The 20,541-nt window shown below is 42.1% G+C and overlaps 1 protein-coding gene across 2 annotated transcripts in view; it reads left to right on the top strand.

The window, feature by feature from the left end:
- BRINP3 (BMP/retinoic acid inducible neural specific 3) overlaps window positions 1-20,541 on the top strand; it is a 1,196,593-nt gene that overhangs the window by 753,929 nt on the left and 422,123 nt on the right. For both annotated transcript variants that reach the window (XM_069641339.1, XM_069641340.1), the window contains exon 5: window positions 6,521-6,626. In XM_069641339.1, the coding sequence (XP_069497440.1) occupies window positions 6,521-6,626 (106 nt within the window). The remainder of the gene's footprint in view (window positions 1-6,520; window positions 6,627-20,541) is intronic.

Here is a 20,541-nt window from a genome sequence, read left to right as displayed (position 1 = left end):
AATTAAGATGGGGGAACTCTTCCTCCAAACCACATGTGCAACTCTGCCCTTTTCCATGGCTGCAGGTTTCAAAGGCGCTCTGGTTTGCAGCCCCCTGCTATGCGGCTGATCTATGTTATATACTTGCCTCTTTGAAGCCAGGCCACATGGCATGTCCAGATGGGAAATCCTAGGCCTGACAAGGCTGTTATTACCTTCCCTTACCTGGGGTCAATAGAAGCCTGCATCTTGACCTTTTACTCATTCACTGGAATGGATAGAGGCAGGTGCTGGAAAACCACATAGCCTCTCATAGCTGTCTGAGCTCTCAGTCATGACACTGGCATTCTACAAATTACATGTAGCTTTGAATATTATGTGTACTCCCCACCACCGTTCAACAGAGGTGTAGAGGTGCATGCAACCTTTGCACTGTGTTGAGGTGTCTTTCATCAGCAGCAGTCAAAAATGACACCTGTGACCTCTGAGCCTGTTGTGTGCCACTGATGGTCTGGCTAGCACACAACCCTTTCTGATGTGAATTGCCTACATCATGATACTATTTGTTTTAAAGGCTTTAACACACTTGCCAGATGGTAATCCATCACAGGACAAGGTTACAGAGAGAAAGCAAAACAGAAAACAATTGTGTGTTACATGAAGTCTGTAAAAAGGGAATCCTTGGTGTTCATCTTAAAACAGGGGGTGAGGTGTTCAAAATCACTGAAACTACTCAAAAAAGTGGGGCGACTACCAGAATTGTGTAGAACATCCTCTACATGGAGAATTGCATCTCCTCTGAGAATCTATTGCTTTGAAATATTGTCCATTGTTTTTCACACTGACCTGCAGATAGAGTGATCATTGAACCTGGACAGTATTGAAGAGTAACATATTTTTAAAACTTGTATGTTGCAGAGTCTCAGTGTCAACATTCTTTGTCAGGTCCTGTATCGTGTTAAGCACATAAGCAGATTGGCACCCATACAATTTCTATAATCTAAACACAATGACAGGAAAGCATCACCCAAAGAATTGAGGTTGGCAGATAATGAGATAGAAACATCTTCAGATTTTCCTGAGATCGAAGACTCCTGTCAAAACAACTGCAGCATACTTTGCACACATGTTTAGACGGTGGCCAAAGTGGACACCATTTTTGCATTCTTGTGTGACAGGGATCAGTGTTGTAACATTAAGGAATGGCAGCTCCCATTGACCCTGCCATAAGAACGGTTGACTTTTGGTGTCCACAAACATTATTTTTAACGTGGCTGAATAAATCAAGAACGTAACGTAAGCCTGTTAATTCGTAAAGGAGTCAAAAGACATCTCAAACTGCCTCAGAAAGGGGGTGATATACCGAAAGCATCATCCTAATAGTGTTGCTATTATAGATACTGATTCTACATGAAATCACCAAGAGACCTGGCATACACTTTAAACAATAGATGGGAAATCATCAGCCCCTGTTGAATCATCTGGAGGCGAACCCATAAGCAAAGCATAGGGACCATGATCTTCTGTTCCACCCAACCCTGGATGGATGAGGCCATCAACTCAAGAATATTGCACTCTATTCCTTCTAAAAATGTACCATTGCAAAAGCTGTCCAAAATCAATGACAGTTACATATGGTAAGCAATGGAATATAGGCCCGATCCATGCCTGTTCGAAAATCATTCATTACTTAGATTAGGGAAGACACAGTTCCATGGCTATCTCTAAAGCTGGTGTGCCTTTCATAGACATTCATCTAGCTGAATAAAACTACTTTGCATTAACATTTCTTGAACAGGAGAAGAACTGAGCTAGATTGACAGTTGTTGAAACAATTCACATTCACATAAATTACTATCGTTTTAAGGAGTGGTCTTTATGCAGGAATCTCTCTTGATAAAAGTCACCTGTTGATAATCTTTTGCAGCTTGGTTACCACAGTTTTAAAACACCATTTATGAAGAACTCAAAGGAAAGAGCTCAAATCAAAGTAAGTCTTATTCATAGCATCTGTTAATGTACGAAATCTGGTGGTGATGGTCATTTTATGAGTTGGCCTGGATGAAGTGTCTCAGAACAAACTTGATTCACCTGAATTTTACATGACTCATCAAGGAGAAATGCATCATTATCTGATTTTGCCAGGAGGAAGCAGAGAGAATGAGGGAGGCAGTTGACGAATAGGTAGGTGCCTGTCTCTTGAAGTGAGTGGATGAAGCATGTGCCTTCAGGTGATACCTTGAAGGAGGGACAGGAGAAAGCCATAATCCTTGAGGGCAGCTTGTGGTGGTGTCAAACTAACCTAATTTTGCTGGAAGGCAGCAGCAGAGATTCAGGCTGGTGGCTGATGATGTACCAGAGAATGGTTTGAAGTGATTTGAGAAGGCATGTGCCACCAGGTGGTACCTGTAATGAATAGTAGGAACGGCCAGGAATCCCTGAGGATAGCATTTTGGAGAGCTATGTGTGCCTAATTTTACTGGGATGAACATTGGAGATGCAAGGAGTTGGCAGGTGAGACAAAAGTGACTGTCCATCTCTTGAAGTCAGCTAAAGACACATTAGCCATTTTGTAATGCATTAGAGGAGAATCAAGTGGAGCTGATAATCCTTAAGGCCAGTTTGTGGGAAAGACACTCCTGCCTGATTTTGATTTTGAATGTGGGACATATTGTGGGATGCATTTGGAACAGCCAACAACACTCAAATTAGCAATCAGCGGTAGGAGATATTTTGTGTGTGGTCTTTTCACTCCTATAACATCACTTAGTGTGAACACTGGGGAGTTGAAGGTATCACCAAACTCACTTTCCAAACCCTGTTCACAAGTCATTAAGGGATACATGCTCAGTTAATGCACAACAGCAATGAATATCCACTGAGGACAACAAAGTAGGTTGCAAGTTCAGTCCCTCCATCTCAGTATCTCAGGGGCAGAAGCGGGAGGTGAAGATTTTATCTAACAAAAATCTGGAAAGAATGATAGACAGCGTACTTGAACAATGGGAGGAGACTGAACATTGCAGGTTATTGTCTTTGCAGCCATAGCCACTGAGTCATACTTTAATGATGACGAGATGGATGGTGAGCTAAACAAAGATTGTGCTCCATCAGATCCTACATGGGATCAGCATTGCTGTTGGCAAGCAATGTTGCTGGGCCTCATTACGAGGAAAGCGGTAGAGTGATAACGTCACTGGTAGAGCTGCTGGTGCTGTTATCACTCTACCGCCCCATTACGAGGTCTGTTTGCGGTTGCCGCTGAGGATGCCTGGTCAGACCAGACGTCCTTAGCGGGACCCACTATCAGACCAGGATGCTAACAACGGGCCCGTCATTAACAGGCCCATTGTTACCATCCTCCCCATTCCCATTGAGCCCATCAGGATGCATGGCCCCGTAATAACCTATTTCTGGGACCCGGACCGGTACTTGGTATGGGGGTAGCCATGCCGGTAAGAATGGCATGGCTACCTCCATACTCGTAGTGAGGCCCACTGAGATGGAAGAGGAAAATGACACCACCACCGATTCAGAGGCTGTGGTATCAATATACGTTTGATCCCCATCTGCATTCAGGCTCTGTAAGAAACAGAACACATGTTGCAGATTAGAAATAAATTCACATCATTATGAGCCCTCCAGAAATCCAGCAGCATCACCATCTCCAGCGCCATCATGCACAAATGAATCTAGTCTGTGTGCACCTCTCCAACTGCACCTGCCAAAGGTTTGGCGATACTCAAAGAAAGTAAACAGTAACTGAATTTGGCCACATGCAAACCCTGCCAGTACATGGAATGTTGAGGTCATGTGGGGCAAACTTGGCACCACATCTGTGCAATCACATATGCAGAGGCAACATTCACAGACATGGGAAGAAGTCAAATGATCTGTGATTCAGCCCTCCCTGTACCATCAGACAAACAGCATACCTCTAACAGTCCTCACAATTACCTCTGAAAATTGGTCAGCTAAATCATTGCTTTTACGGCAACCGTGCGTAGCAGTGATCCCAAGTTTTGTCAGGGCAGTGTTATAGGAGTAGCTTTGTGTGGCCAGAGATTACAAATCTAATGACATTATGCCCACTCAATGCAATGATGGCTTTAATGCCAGTAATAACTCTTTTGCCCACTTTCTAATGTATGGAAACGCTCAATTTTTGGGCCTTAGGGGAAAAGTCTCTCACCACTGGAAAGTTCCTGACTGACTGTTTTTCCTTTTCTTATCAGGGAAAACTTAATACAAAACACTATCACATACTAAACATACAGTTAGAGGAAAGTAAACACAAAGATGGTAAAAGAAACATGCTAAACAACAAGATAAACAACCGCAAACAAATAGCCCACCTTCAAAGTCATTACAATATTCACAAACACCCCAAAAGTACCAGCCACCCTCTGAATGTGAGTCAGCTCTGTGTAACACATTCCCTCCAGCGTAGAAAAACCCACAAAGAAACAGGAAGTGAGCACAACACTATATCAGGGGAAGGAACTTCCTTCATTAGAAACACTCTTCTTTCACAGAATTGTCTGCTTTCACAGGGCACTTTAGGAAGAGACTTTTGTTCATGAATAGTATTTAAAGCCAACTGTTCAGAGCCTTTGCGAACACCATTTAGATTGTTGACTGCCTGGTATTGTGAAGCCAGGCAGGGTTTGGCCCCTACTTTCCATTCATGGCCTTAACAGGAAAGGCTCATATGTGAACAGATATAATACATTTTTCTTATCTGGGTGAGGGACAGTTGGAATGGTTATAATTTTAAGTGTTGAGGACATTTCATGGGCTCCTGGTGGAATCCTAGATCAATCCAAGGTGTTGCGGTACTTCAACCTTGGGTCCTTTACCAGGTGTTTCCAGATGGTTGATAAAAAAAAACAAAAAAACTTTCAACAGGGAGTCATTTAACAGAACTGTACAGTTAGAAATAAGTGGGTTTCCTTAAAAAAAATAATAGGTTAGAAACCACTGGTGGCAATGGGGGCAGTAACCGATTCCCGTTCTGCAATTTGTAAAGGACACTGGGTGGGGTATCATCTGTGAGGCGTCTCGAAAGACAGGACTGACACACAGATGTTTGGCAGAGGGAATGCCAGTACCACCCTATCCTCCAAATTGACTTACTTCACAGCCCAGTGCTACGGCCTTTTTCAACATGGTGAGTAAAGTATGTGACGGTGACTTGTGAGCACTGAGAAATGGCTAGGCCAGAGTGGATAGTGAAGATGCATTCCTGAACCTGGGCTACTTAACTTCCTGTTTACTGGCCTGGGGTTTACCTCCTTGTTAGGCTAGTCTAACATTTGCATTTTTTTTGTGCAGTTCCCGTTTAACTAATGTTCATAGTATTTAAGCAGAGGAGGGAACATCTGTTCTTTACTTCAATTATGTATATCTGTTTTCCAAATAATGTGCAGGCCCTCTCCACTTATTAACACATTGGAGGCAGGCAAACGTATGGCTATTTGTGCATATGTGGATTATAACCGGGGGAGACTCATTTCTCCTAGATAGCAACCCAAATGTTTATTGTGTTGCAATCAGGCTTTACTTCCTTGCTTGAGGCAAGATAGGTTAATCCTCTCGTGTCACTCCACCCACAGAAAGCAACACCAACGATATTATACAGCCTGGTCATGTGGAGATGTTGGGTCATCTACGAAGGGCCACACATGCCTGGCCCTGGGCCCTGAGGATAACACCCGTGCACGAGAGAATTGCAGTTTTTTTGCAACAATGGCAATACGTGTGCCAGTGCAAATATATACTTTTTGAACGCATGTTTGAACTGGCACAATTTCACACAGGTGCATCTTTAACGCTGCCCTGGTGCAAAGCTGCCTGTTTCATTCGGCAGTTTATGAAATTCTGAAGATGTATTATAGAGCAGTGGGTTCCTTTTGAAGCAAATATGTAAAATGTTATGTTGAATTTGCTGAGATGACGTGATTGTCGCCCCTCGTGCAGGTTTGTATATGTGGCTTTGGATGGGATCGACACTTCGCATTTTCCTTTGAGGTCCCACAGTGTATACAGCTAGCAAAGTTCACCACAGGGTTCAATTCACTGCACTGAGTGGTACACACTACGTTTCTTGTGTTAAATGTTGCTTCTGTGTCTTTGTGATTCTCCCGTGCTAAATTGAATAGGATACTATTGTGCCAGGTGGTGGTGAATTGAGTCTGGCGACGCACATGACAGGTAGAACATGGCAGCCAACTCAGTGTGTTCAATCAATGTTTATTACTCAGTGTCATTTATCACCAGTGGAACATGGTACCACCGAATAACGATTGAATACAACAAGAACAATTGCAGCACCAAGCCCAGTTGTGATTCTTACACGTTGTTTTGAGACTGCTAATTTTATTAAATCTGTCCTTGTGAACAATAGTCCCACAAATAGGATTTTAATACTAAATTAAATCTACAGAGGGGTCGTTTACAGGGTATGAAATGTCATCTTGACCCACAGTGTAATTGCTCCGTTTGTATAATAATGATTCAATTTTCTCTTTTCTTGCACCAGGTAACAGAAACCAGAACCGGCCCCCTTGGATGCAGTAACTATGACAACCTAGATTCCGTCAGCTCCGTTTTGGTTCAGAGTCCTGAAAATAAAATACAGTTGCAAGGTAGGTGGATTGTGGGAGGTCTTAGAGCTCACAGTATTAATTTCTGAAATGCGCGGCTTGCTGTGTTAATTCCTGCCACGTTAAACAGTAACAATGTCATCAAGTAAAATGGGTTCGAAGAGACAATGAATTCGCGTAGTTGTGAAGATATAAAAAGATGCAAAGTAAGAGATTCGCGCCAAAGCTTCGTTTGTGTCTGGGTTAGAAGACATGACGGTGGTGAATTTCTTCTTCCTAAAGACCAGCTGGAATTCATTAAAGCTGAACTATAGTGCAAGGTATTCCAACCAACTCTTAATAATAGCAATGCAGCTGTAGAACCGTTGTGTGTCTCCCATGCATTACATTTCACTTAAGTCGCAAGAAGTAGAAGAAATACAACCTCACATTTCCACTTCTGTAAAATGTTCAGTCCTGATCACTGTTGCTGTATCCGACATCCATATGTGTGAACTGCCCTTATAAATACATCAGCAATATGCGCCTGTTTTAGTATTCAGTGACTAAAAATAATATGTTAAATGTTATGTTTCACGTGGGGGTCTTTCCGTTTGTTTGCTCATAGCTGTCACTTTAGCATCAGTGTCGTGAAGTGTTGGCTTGTGCATTTCTTCATTGGACGGGAATACATGTTTCCCACAAATGTGCACTAAAAATCAAGTTTAGCGTGGAGGGAAACACTAATCAACTGAATAAAAAAAAAGAAAATGGTTGAAATCATACAATTTGCAGCACTCTTTTGTGAACGACTGGGTACAAAGCAATGCCATTTTGACAAACACATTAAAAAGTCCAATAGATGCCGACTCACCAAGGGTTCCCAGGAGAATCTCCAATTATATGTTCATATATTCTACTGCTCTGCAGGTCTGACAAGCCATTTTCATGCTGGCTATGCCCACTCTAAATGCCATTATTTTGCCAGTGTACGAATGGTCACACGTTCAGACTAGCTGTGCCAAATATTGCCAGCATAACAAAAAGAGAAAATACACCTTTATGCTGGCTGGGCCACTATATGTTACTGTTACCAACATACGGACACTCAAGTTGGCTTTTCCCTAAATGCAACAATGACATTGTTAAAAAAAAAGAAAACATGTTCATGCTGGATGTGCCAATATATGCCAGTTTTACTTTGTAAGAAAATATTCATGTTGGATGGTCCATAATGCCAGTAATCCCACTGTACACAGACATGTACATGATTTGGGTCTGCACCACCCCAGCCTCCATGCCCAATTTACCATGGTTTCTTTAGGAATTAACCCCTTACACTCTTGCATGGCCCATCAGGCATGCAAACCTGGGCAACCAAGTCAAAGGAAAACTAGGTTTACACCCCAACATTTTTCTGGAAAGCTAGGACCCATGTGTTGCCTATCTCCCTCTGCAAAATATGTTGATAGAGTACACAATGTAATATTCAGTGGCAGCAACATGATAATTGTCTTGGTTTATTGTTAAAAAAAATACTCAGCCGAAAATGTGTTTTGACCTAAGCAAGGTCTTCATCAGGGAAAAATGTTCTAGTTATAATCATATATCTTTCACACCAATTAGATTTCACTCAATTGGCTCTGACCTTGTGTTTCCTGTAAGTATTCTGTCAGTATGCATCGATTCTGTGAATCAGCATACTACAATGAATCCCGTTTCAGTCAATCAAATCTCCCAGAATCATCCATTTGCTTTACGTCCCATATATCCCATATATCCACTGTGTTTGTTTAAGAACACAAAACCCTGTTGGGTGGAGCGGGTTATTCCCAAATTCTCACTGAGCATTGCCTTATCCATAATCGGTGGCAAGTCGATGCCCTGTCAGCCATTATGAATGAAGTGCCGATGACTGTATGAGACAAAACTAATATTATATGCTAAAGTATAGTAGAATAGTGCTATGATGCATTTAATCAGAGACACACAGCTTTGAATATGTTTATCAAGACTGTTGTGTATATCACTCCTCTTTATATTGTTTTATTATAATTGTACACTTCTGTTCTCCCCATCCTTTGTCTTAACTTCTGGACATGGTGTAACATCTGCCTCCAAAAAAGTTGTGTGACATGTAATGGATTACTTACACTCATTCAGATGATCCTTGTGTTAAGATGCAGTACAGTGACTCAGCCAGACAAAAAGATCCAGGTCCAGAAAAACCTACTAGCATGAAATGCTGTGGGAGTAGGTCAAGGTTTGCGCAGCAAAATGCGTGTGCATTGTTTGTTTATACATGTTAGATGCTCACATATAGCAACACAGAAAGAGCAACACATGTATAATTGTTCCGGTTGCAGAAGTTATAGGTAGGACAGTATTATAGGCCCAGAGTTTAGTTGACTTATTTTGAAGTTATGGACAGTAATGAGGTGTGGAAAATGTTGATGCAGGTGAAAAATGGAGTCACAAAGATACTTAAGTTGGAGCGAGGTTAGCGTGTTGAAATGACAGAGGTATTACCATATTGGAGGTTAGGTCCTGTCCATAATATAATAGAACACAGGCCCTGATGTGAAGCTGTGGCTCTGTGTAGTTTAGCTCCAAAAAACAAAAGTTTGTAGGGATCCACCCTTTGAAGGACACATTCATGGGAGCAGGGCATATAAAGTTTTGAGATACTAATGGGCAAGGTGAAGATTTGGATGGTGATTGCACTCCCCAAGCAATGGTCATCCCATGTGAATTACAAGTAGACTGTAAGTGATTTCAATCTGGCACACACCCAAGTCTCACCCAGCATGTAGTGCGTAAATGAAACCCTTATTTATTTTTATCTATAAGTTCAATATTCTGAATGATATACCACTCATATCACACCCTTCTCCTGAGACCCCCCCCCCCCGGCACACTGAACCAGGAATCAGGCTAGTCTGCAAAGGTAAATATGTATTTAATTATTTAGAATTTAAATCACAATATATTTTAATAAGTAACAACAATCACCAATGGACTGACAGAACACTGAATAATATTTTTAATGCACTGGGAATCAAGTAATGAACACAAAAAAGAAAGCAGCAAAGAAAATAATACTTTTGGGTTGGTTTGGACCAGATAGCACTATGGTTAGGGGTCCCCCTGCAACACCCTCAACCCACCAATAGGCAATTTAAATAGATGTGAGGAGAGAGCAGGTACTCAGGAATAACACAGATCAAACAGAACATCTCTCCCACTTTCCCCCCTTAATAACAAGAGAAAAACGGATTTGACTTTTCAACCGTCAGCATGGCTTTGAAATTGGCTGGGCAAAAACACAAAATGTGGTCAAAAATGTTTAAATTATTATACATTTCTATGGGAGCTGCTTTGAACAGATGCAAGCAAACACAAGCAATGATTTAATCAAAAAAAAATATTTGAAATCTCAAAGTCAAAGTGGAAAATAAGTTAAAGCTAATTCACACATGTAAAACTCTTCAAAATGTAATCTGCGGCAAACTTTTCCTTATGCGCACTGTTTAGCACTGCTGTTTTCAGTTGTAGACATAGCTAAGTATGTTAGGTACAAGTGGGAGTTGAATTTCCACTTCTATCTTAACAACTGAGGGATTTATAAAGGTTTTAGTAAGAGGTGTTTTTCAAAAATAAAGACACGGATTTGAACAAAGACTTCAGTTTGGAATCAGAAAATATGGCTCATGCTTTTACTCAAGGCTAGAGCATTTAGGCTAGGCAACCAAGTCGGGTAAAGTAAGCTCTGAGACTGATTCATGACTTCAGTAACAGATCCCCATCTCCTTCCCTGGTGGCACCAGTCCAAAGACTCAAAGAGGGATTTTTGGATCAGACTTACACAAATAAGATGACTATGAAAATGGTGCTTTAGCAACTAGACAGAATAAGATAGCAGTAAAGATTTTGACACTGTTACTGGTTATGAATGGAGGGATAGTTCAAAGGTTAGAATGGAACAAGATAATGCAAGGTATACAATATTAATACTCACAATCCACTGGGATTTAAGATTTCTGACAGTCACGGTTCTGGTCAATGGATTGGGTCTATCAAGGAAGGACAGCACATCAGGCGCGGGACTGGATCAGCTAGGCTGGTCGCCGGAACTGCACAGGATCTGCCCTTCTTGTTTCTGGGTATTTCAAATCAGCGGGATAGCGAGTTCATCAGTCAAGCCTTATGGTAGCAAGCTAGATAGTTTCAGGATGCTAGTTCAGGGTGCTTTCTCACACCACAGCACGTCACTGGGTTGTAAGAATAAGTTTGAGGATTGAGGCCTTGCTGAAAATGGTTCTGCTACTGCTTGGCAAGATTCTTGGCATCTGGATCTGGAAGGATGTTAAAGGCTGGATGTTCAATGCTGGAACAAAGTGTTTTGCTGGAATCGGAAGAGTGAGTGAGTTCCTATGTGTTGTTAGCTGTCTCTATTTATCCTTTCAAATGACATCACAAAAATGGGTACATGGGCCGGCTTAATAGAACTTGCCCCTGTGAACTGGGATTGGATCAGGGCCTCATCTTCGCCTTGTATCTGAGTGATTGGATTGCTTTTACAGTCCTTAGAAACCTCCCCTAGCCACTAGTATCAAAATTGAATACATATCTATACATTGGTAACCTCTACAAAAATTACACACAGACATTCCATATTTTATGTAGTATCTGTTTATAAAAATCCTGCAGCTGTGAGACCTTGTTTCACCTTTCTGCAGAATTTTGTCCATTTCACCATGAACACATTTTCCAAACTTTCTGCAAATCTCCACAAATATGTGTGTTTACCATAGGGATGTGTGTGTAAAGTTTAACAATTCTTGCATTAATACAGTCCACATAAAACCACATATATTGCCATTCCGGTCCAGAATATGTTACACAGTTCCACCGCCTCTTGAAACGCAAAGCCAAAAATTAGACTAACAAATCTGTCCTTTTTATATTTTTCACCACTTTGGATAACAAGTTATGAGTCTCTAAAAATTGTTCATTATTTATTCTTAGCAGCAAAGGGTCCGCCCTTTGTCTCTCTCTGGAACTCAAGGAGTAGCCCCCTCCTTTGGGAAATTCCTTCAAGGAGCAGTTTACGACCTTTTCACATGTCCATTTCCTGGCCTGGAGGATCTGACATTGTACATTGTTTGGTTGTAGACAAAAGTCTGGCCTAACCCACAATTATCACATGTCTGTGAGTTTCTGCTGAGAGGATTTCCCTCCCCTTGGGGGAAACCTGTTTTTCCACTTATTGCAGGCCCAGCCAGGCTAATTCATTCCATAGATAAATTACATTCTTAGCTTTAAACCTGTGGCATAGAAAACAACTGAGATCTGTATTCCTTTTGGCACCGATCCTTTTATGTTTGCTAATCTTGCAGACTTTTAGTTTAGATAACTTTGAAGTTTCATCAGGAGAGCCCATCTGACAGGGCTGTCATTCACAGTTTTTCTGAGAAAATGTTTGCTCTTCACATTTTAGGACTTTGTACATTCACGGTGCTTCATTAGATTAAATGAATGTTAGTGCCAAGCAAGATTTTGAGTGTTGAAACAATATTATGTACAGGCCTTTTGGAGTTTTAGCAGCAAAATAAATGTCATTTACAGGCACATTTTTGGGTTTCATCTTGCAAAGCGCTGCTTCTCCGTTTGTACTTCATGTTTGCTTGTCATGGAGCCCACTGGCACTTTTTCTGCAGTGTGTGCTCTATCCCACCACACATGCACCATGGGTGGCAGGTTGTGCATCCATCTTGTTATGTGTTGAAAAACGTGGTTTCGGAGGTTTTGGTGCACACAAGAGTTGTGCTGCCATTGTTGCTGTTTCTTGCACCATAAATAGCAGAGTGATGCCGCATAGTGTAGCAGAGTGGGTCAATACATCCCACAAGACACACAACCAAAAGCAACTAAATGCTCAAAATTCAGACTCAAGAGTCACATGATTACTGGGCAACTGGGGTTTGAAGAAGATAAGAGGGAGCCATGTCTGGAACGATCAGTGATTTGGGAAAAAGAGGAGCAGAGGTGATGCCAATAAATTAAGTACAAGATCAAGAGGCAACCTTTGTGTGCTATGGCATCTGATATAATGAGGCCTATTGTCCATTAATGCAGAGTTTGCCTCACCAGTTTACTTTGAACGTGCTTTGGTTGGAGGGGTGCACATCACTTGATGTCTGTGAACTATTCATGTGTTTGTAAGGTGAAAAAACACCCATTCCAGTGATGCTGTTGTAAACCATGTGCATTGGCGAGTTAGCTTAGATTAGATGTGGCCAATCAGTCTAGGGACTGTAGAGGGACATTAGCATGTTATATAGATGGTAGACAATGATGATGGATGGATCAGGTTGTAACTCATTATTATGTTAGTATTGTTAATCATGGCTTATCAGGATCAGGACTGCGGTGGACCGAACTGCGGGACCTGATTTCATCAGGACATTCAGGGTCCACAACAGTAAAGGGCTGCCTGAGGTGTGGTGTACCATGCGGTCTGCCCAGCGTGAGGCTTCTGTCAGCGGAGCTAGTGGCTGACTATGCTGCATCCTACCTTGAGGTCACTGGAAGTTGCTGAGGCATTGGTGGCAAGCAGGTGTGTCCTGACCACCCTATGTGGTGCATCCTGTTCCCCCGAATTGTTTCCCAGTCACAAGACAGTTGTCGGTGTGGCTGTGTTGTTTGTGACCACCAACCAATGGCCTCCTCGACCCTGTGATGCTCCAAACACCTGGACCACTACCTCATGCTGACCAGTGGTGATGGAGACCGCTATAGAAGCCGACCCTGTGGGGGCTAAAGCATACTTCTAACCTCACTGGTCCCCCTTCCTGGAAAACTCCTATGCTTGGGGATATGCAGAGTGGTGGGACTCCCTGCCTGCATATTTCCTGATCAGCCAACAGGTGTGTGGACCTGCCGACCACCATACTGTGATATCTGCTGGCTGGTGTTGGCGGTGATGGTCAGGCAATGGAATACTAGACCCGTGTGAGCAGCCGACGTGAGAAAGGCCTGCCTTATGTTGGCAGTGGCAGGAGGTGCATTGATTCTCCTGAGCTGCTTGGGCAGGGTCGGAGGCCTGGGCCTTCCCTGATAAGGTAGTCGGGGAGCTGCAGCCTCCTGAAGATCTAGCAGAGGCGGATTGCCAACCTTACAGTGATCAAATATGGTTGTTGGTGCCACAGTTGGAAAGCAGGGAAGGTGAGCTCCTTGCCTGGCTGTTGGCAGTTGGGCCCTTCTATGGTCTTCTCTTTTTTATCGCTAGACTCCAAGTCTGACATCGGTGTGCTGTGGGGAGCTAGGTGCTTCTGGTCAATCCTGCTGTTTCAGCTTCATGGGCACAACATGACATCCTGGCCCACTTAACAGGCACATTTGAGTCCCACACGCCACTGGAATCTGGTTTTCATAGGAGCCCATCCTTATCAAAGAGCAGCAGCCACCCATCCTTCAATCGTCAAAATTGGCCACGAGGGACATACCTCCCTTTGCCTCAGCGATATTAAGATAGAACGATGATGATGATGGATCCCCAGCCAGAACCCTCTTCCTTCCTTCCAAGTACTACTAGAACCATCCAGCCCTTAGACACTACTCAACATTTCTCAACCCAGCCCCCAGATCCCAAGACCAGCCTCAACTACTGCATCTTCCCCTGTAACAAACCCCTCAATCAATTGCAAGCCTTTCCCAAACCCAATCCCTTGCTTCCTCCTCAACCAGAGGATACTGTTAAAGAGGCTTGTTCTTAGCCACAACTCCTTGCAAACAGTTATCCCTGAAAATAAATACACACCATGCAAGGAAGAGACACACAGACAGCTGGCTGGGAGCATCTTGTTTAATCAATTATCTCACAGAATGAACAACGAATATCTCAATGCATTTTTGCATCCATCATGGTTTTACAAAATGCCAACAATTAAACAATAATTGTTTGCTAATATGATCCTTCCATTTTGATAGACCATTTTACTTAAAGATAAAATATATTACTTGGTTTCAATTGGACACACACACTTTCTGAAACACATGATCATTTCCTGTCACAATGACCTCATGTTTGCTAATCAGCATGACTGGTTGTTTTCCGCATTTACTAAATCACAAGACATCTTTTTGCAACTTTAAAAACTGTAAAAAAAAGCAGTTCTCGGGTTGACACATTGTTCTGCACTTCTAGCACATTCTGTCATGGGTGTAGATTAGCTGTCTGGTTTTCTATTGGTTACCTCGCCGAGCTTATTTTTTCCTGAATTTATGCCAGTTTCATTTGTAAAGAGCATCATTTGAAATAATATATTCTTACCGTTTAAATTGCTAAGCCACTGCACCTTGGCTTCTGTTCAAGCCCTCCCTTTCTGAGCCACACATGGCCCTATATTTTTTATTTGTTCAACACATTTACAATTCCAGGATATTTGAGGCCTGCAGTTTTTAAAAAAAAATAATGGATCCCTTTCCTATTGTTATGGACCCTATTCTGATATGTTTTTCTAATGTCTATTGAGTGTGGGTGATATTTTGTATGTCAGGGAGCTATGGTATATGTTTATATGTTTTGCACAATGCATTTCTTTAAGTTTTTATGTTGTCCTAAATAAATGTGTCCAGTGTCACCTATTTTCTAATGTACCTTCCTAGAATAAGGGCAGCCTGGCTTCCTCAATGTACAATGCTTCTGACTTTTACAAGTTTGAACAGGAGGGCGGGGCACATGCCCTGAATGACATTTTCACCTCCCTATATAACCAGAGAGAGGGGGAGGATCTACTCCTCTTCAGTACTCCATTCCAACACTTCTACTGCACCAATGCCCAATCCCACTCTACCCTATATGCCCCCTTTTCCATTTCTCATCCCTTACACCACTCAAAGAAAGACTTTGTAGCTTACCAACCTGCACCACTTCTCCTAGTCACACTGCTTATACAACACCCATCAGACAGAACACAGACACTTTCCTCCTGCACTCTTCCCCCTCTGTCTCTACCACCCATCCAACCCCACCCTCCCCAGCAGCCAACTGTTAGGCAGAATCATATGCAGTACCCTTTGGGAACACCACATACAATTAAGACTACAAGTGCAAGTACTAATTCACCTTTGGTACGAGCCTGTACTATACAGTAAAGTGGTAGCAATGGCTTAGCATCCAGACTTATCTCAAGAGTAAAGTGAGCAGTATCAGAAGTTACACAAAGGACAGCAATGGCTATGATTCAAACAAACACTGACTCAAGGTTTCTGAGTAAAAGAATATACATTTGTTTACACATCAGTTGTAAAACAATTCAATAAAGTGAAGCAGCAGAAAATCACACTCTTAATATATTACACACCACCCAATCAATTCTGGACAAGTTAAGCTCAAAATAAAGTGTGAGCAAAAGGGCACTCCAGCAATTTCAAAAAGGGAGGGAAAGACAAGGTTATACAAAATCAACAGCACCAACAAGTAAGTAGGCAGGGCAATCTAGAATAGGCTTACTACTATGAGGATTAAAATCAATAGGCCTAGGCCAATGTTAATGGTTCAGAGTCTTTGCAGAGGATCACACAGTTCAGAGTAATTTGCGGTTAAGTCTTTGCCAAGAGTTCGAAACGAAGATGGTCAGAGGAAAAGTTATTTAAAAGAGTAGAGAAGGAAAAGCCCTCGGATTGGTGAACGATTTCAAACACTTTCACTGCGGTTAAATGGAACGAACAACTGGTTTAGAACAGTACCTTGAATGAAGAAGAAGGCTGTAGCTGAAGCAGAAGTTCCTGGCAGGTCCTGCAGGCTCACGTTCCTGAAGTGACTGTTGGACTGCCACGAAGTAGGAAGACTGGAGGGTCCTGCACTGCCCAGGGAAGAAACCAGCAGCAGAGCACAGCAACGAACAAAAGGTGTGCTCCTTAAAACCCAAACCGGGTCCGAGCCTCCTGGCTATCTGGTTCACTGCAGCGATGCACAGCAAATCTGACCAGGGGAGGGAGGCATTACTTGGTGGTTGGTAAACTGGTTGGTCCCACCAGCTCAAGGGAAGAAGATTCCTTGCAGATCTTCTCTATCGTTGAAGTTTGGATATTCGGACCCACAGCAGGGCTTCACCGGGAGGTTCAGTCGTGGTAGTTGTCCTCTTCTTTCAGCTTCTCTTCAGTTCTCTTGATTCAGTGGCATCTCTGCCTTCCTAGTCCCAGAAACCTGCTTTTTATGCAGTTTTCCCACATTCGCACAGCCTGGCTGTCAATCACACAGCGGGGTGGCTGTCCTGGCAGGACAGTCACCTAGCCAATCAAACAGGCCCTAAATCCCCTGCCTCACATCCTGCCTACTCAGACTTTTAAGTACCTAAGGAGGGCTTCTGTGCAGAAGCCCGGCAAAGGACGGCGAACAAAGGAACCAAACCTGGTTTGGCATGCAGAGTAAAACACAAGAAAGAACTTTTCAAAAAGAAATGGCAAATAAACCCAGCAGGAACCAAATAAAAGTAAATGGGGTCAAGCAGATTTAAGTTTGAGGCTATCAATATAGCCTAAAATGGTACCAAGGCTATTTAAATAAACTGCGGTAGGAAAAATATGGTAGATACCACTGCCACCAGCCAAATCTTAATGAAAGGGGAACAAAATAATGTTCCATGAGAGACAGACAAAATGGGATAACTATTAACCCTTTCCAGTACTCTATGTAAGATAGGTTGTACTGGGTCTGTGGTTTTAAAAAAAAGTAATAAAGTCAATGGCAACTTTACATGTTCTGGGAGACAGTAGTCAGTCCCAGAATATGGAATTTAAAGTGAAAGTCTGAAAAAGACAACCCTGTTTCACTGCACTAAAGGTGCTGTGTGACACACAGTAAAAAGATGATGCCTATGCAGTCTATGAACACAAAAATGTAACACACATGGCAAAACACATGTAAAAGTGGCAACAGAGGCTCACACTCTTACCAGGTGAAAAAATAAATACTAGAAATCCAGCAAAGCTGCTGAGGGACTCAGTAGGTAAGGGAAATTAGTCATTCTGGAGAATTCTCCCTAACACCAACCACTAAGGAGACGACTCACACATGACCTATTCTGAATAAGATCACACAGCTAAACTCTGCACTCATTAACAGACAGTCATTCTGTGCACACGCCACACACATCCATGACCTGATCATAGAACAGCATCTCAACATCTTCTCAATTACTGAATCTTGGCACCATAGTGCAGCCAGCCCTGCTCTCGCTATAGCCATAACCCCTGGTTTCTTCATACTCCAGTCTTATCACCACATTGATGAACCAAGTGGAGGTGTAGCCATTATCCACAGGTTTTCACTAGCCATTAGAGGGATAAACCACCGCAGGCAGGCCTAGAAACATTGGTAATAAAGATATCTCTGAACCCCAACACAACCATTGACCTACTCCTTATCTATCGATAACCCCACCCATTGATCTCCCCTGATCTCAACATCCTATTGCTCATCTCTCCCTTCATCAAACCCAATACCAAATCCATCCTCTTAGATGGCTTTAACTTGGCCTTTAATGAAACTACAGACTCCAAAGCAGCCATGCTTAGCAAGATGACCTTTACCCAGCACATCACAGCTCCCACCCAAAACAAAGGCTGTACCCTAGACTGGATTCTCATCCTATCCATCTCAGCCAACAGACCACTCGCTAATTAAATTCAATGTATCACATGACAATATTTCCTATAACACTTCCAAACCAGCACCCATCCTGACTCACAATAACTGAAAACTTACAGAGGAAACCCTTGCTCCCACTCTACTTTAGCATCTCAGGGTCCTTGAAACCAGCTCAGCTTGCCTGGATATCATTGCAGTACATATTAACCAATCACTCACGCACACATTAAACCAACAAGCCCCCTTCAAATCCTCTATCACAAAACCTCAGAAACACCCTAACATCGGGTTCTTATCTCTCTCTGCAAACAAAAACACTCACTAGAAATTAACAAATATATAGTCTACGCTGTGTTGAAAAACATAATTCATGACTGGCATGTTTCTACAAGGATATCACATTGGATACACTCCAAGGCAAAAGAAGACATTCACGTCTAGTTTTGTAATACACTCACTTCTGTTTTGAAGTGTTTTATTCCAAGAATAAGATTTAATCAAACAGAAAATAACAGAACTTCAATATACTATAGCATACAAAGGTGACATAATACATAAAAGTATCAAAGAAGAAGAACAAATGTTGGTGTACAATAAGGTTGAATCAAGTACAACAAGTGACGTAATACATAAATGTATGAAAGAAGAAGAACACATTGTGGTGTACAATAAAGTTGAATCAAGTACAAAAAGGAAAATAAAAATAAAAGGGTAAGAGCAAACAATTGGCTCAAAGCATTTCATGTACTGAATTCACAAAGGAAGTGAATTTAAATAATGATTACATGATTTCCTCATTGTAAATCATATGTAGTGTGAGACTGTTAGGCAAGATTGTGTGCAGTATCCTCCACTCTTTCTCCACTAACTCTCCTAAAACATTAGAGTTAGACTCTGAATTATCATACTCATTATCACTTATCACATTTTTCTGGACTAGTAGAAGTTACAGGCCTACTATCCAACCTTTGGTGATGTAACAACTTTGTCATTAATTCATTTTTCTTTCCTTTAACAGATAGATTCCTGATCCTATACATTTCTTTCAGTTGTTCTGCTGTTAAAATGATCAGGGTTTCCTGTTTGAGGTTATCCGTACTCTGCATGTTACAATTGCTATTCTAGTGGAGCTTAGCCTTGTGAGGGTATTTAGTTGAACAAAAGTAAAGCAAACACTCAATGTAACTACTCTACAATAGATCCTCACCATCAGCCACCAGTGTTAGGCAAGATTGTGTGCAGTATCCATTGGAAGACTCCAGCAACCTTGAAAACTCCTGGCAATAGGAACCCAACCTTTGGTATAAGTCTGCACTACACAGGTTGGTAGAGTGGCTGAGCAGCCAGGCTTATCTCAAGAGGGGTCAATGTGAGCAGTAGGCTTGTAACATCGAGTTTAATAGTGACAATTATTTAAATAAACAATTACACTCAAGTTTTCTTGATTAAACAATTATTAATTTATTTAACAGTCAGTTATATAAACCTTATTCAGAAAGGAGCAAACATGTAACAATTATAATACACTTCAAAACACACTCTTAGTTTCTCTAAATGAGATGATACCCATTGGGCATGGTACACAGACACTTCCTACACCCTGAGGTGACCTAAATAGTTAGGACACTGTGGACATTGATTTATCACTGGCACATTTATGACAATACTGAGTTTGGTGCAAAGATTACATGTGGGAATAAAACAAAGGTTAACAAATCATACATAAACAGGTATGTACTTTTTAAACCTTCCAATGTCAAGTAAATGAAAGGTAAAGGCACAGAGTCAGAGGTAAGAAGAGTCTTTCAGGGAGCCAGGACAACCAATGTTAGTTGAGCAAAGTCTAGGGGAGCTAAAGATCTTCTTTGCAGGTAAGAAGAAGTCTTGCACAATATTTTTAGAAAAGGTTGTAGTAATAAGATTCACTTGAAGGGCCACACACTGGGGGGCTTGTGAGGGGCAAAGCTGTAAGCAACTCTGCAATGGCAACCAAGACAAGTCTCAACTGAGGCAAGTAAGGCTGCACAACAAGAGGTAAGTCCTCTTAGGTTTGCAGTACCTTTGGTTAGAAAAAATGGTTCCAGCTGGCTTCTGTTCCTGTACAGCTCTGCAGATCCTGGTGTTCCTGGGCCTCGGTTGTGGGGACACGAGGGAGGATGTCTGGGGACTCCTGCACTGCAATGGGAAGGTCAGGGGCAAACTTCAATTCAGCTGCACTTTGAGGTTTCAGTTCCTTGCATCTGACAGCAAATAGCAACACAGAGGTTCTTGGATACCACTTCAAACTTTCCTCGCATCTGGGGTCCAGCACTCTGTTGAGGT

The sequence above is a fragment of the Ambystoma mexicanum genome, chromosome 1q (genome assembly GCF_040938575.1).
Source record: "Ambystoma mexicanum isolate Mex_15411 chromosome 1q, UKY_AmexF1_1, whole genome shotgun sequence".
In the NCBI taxonomy this organism is placed as follows: domain Eukaryota; kingdom Metazoa; phylum Chordata; class Amphibia; order Caudata; family Ambystomatidae; genus Ambystoma; species Ambystoma mexicanum.
This window is presented reverse-complemented; position numbering and strand designations above follow the sequence as displayed.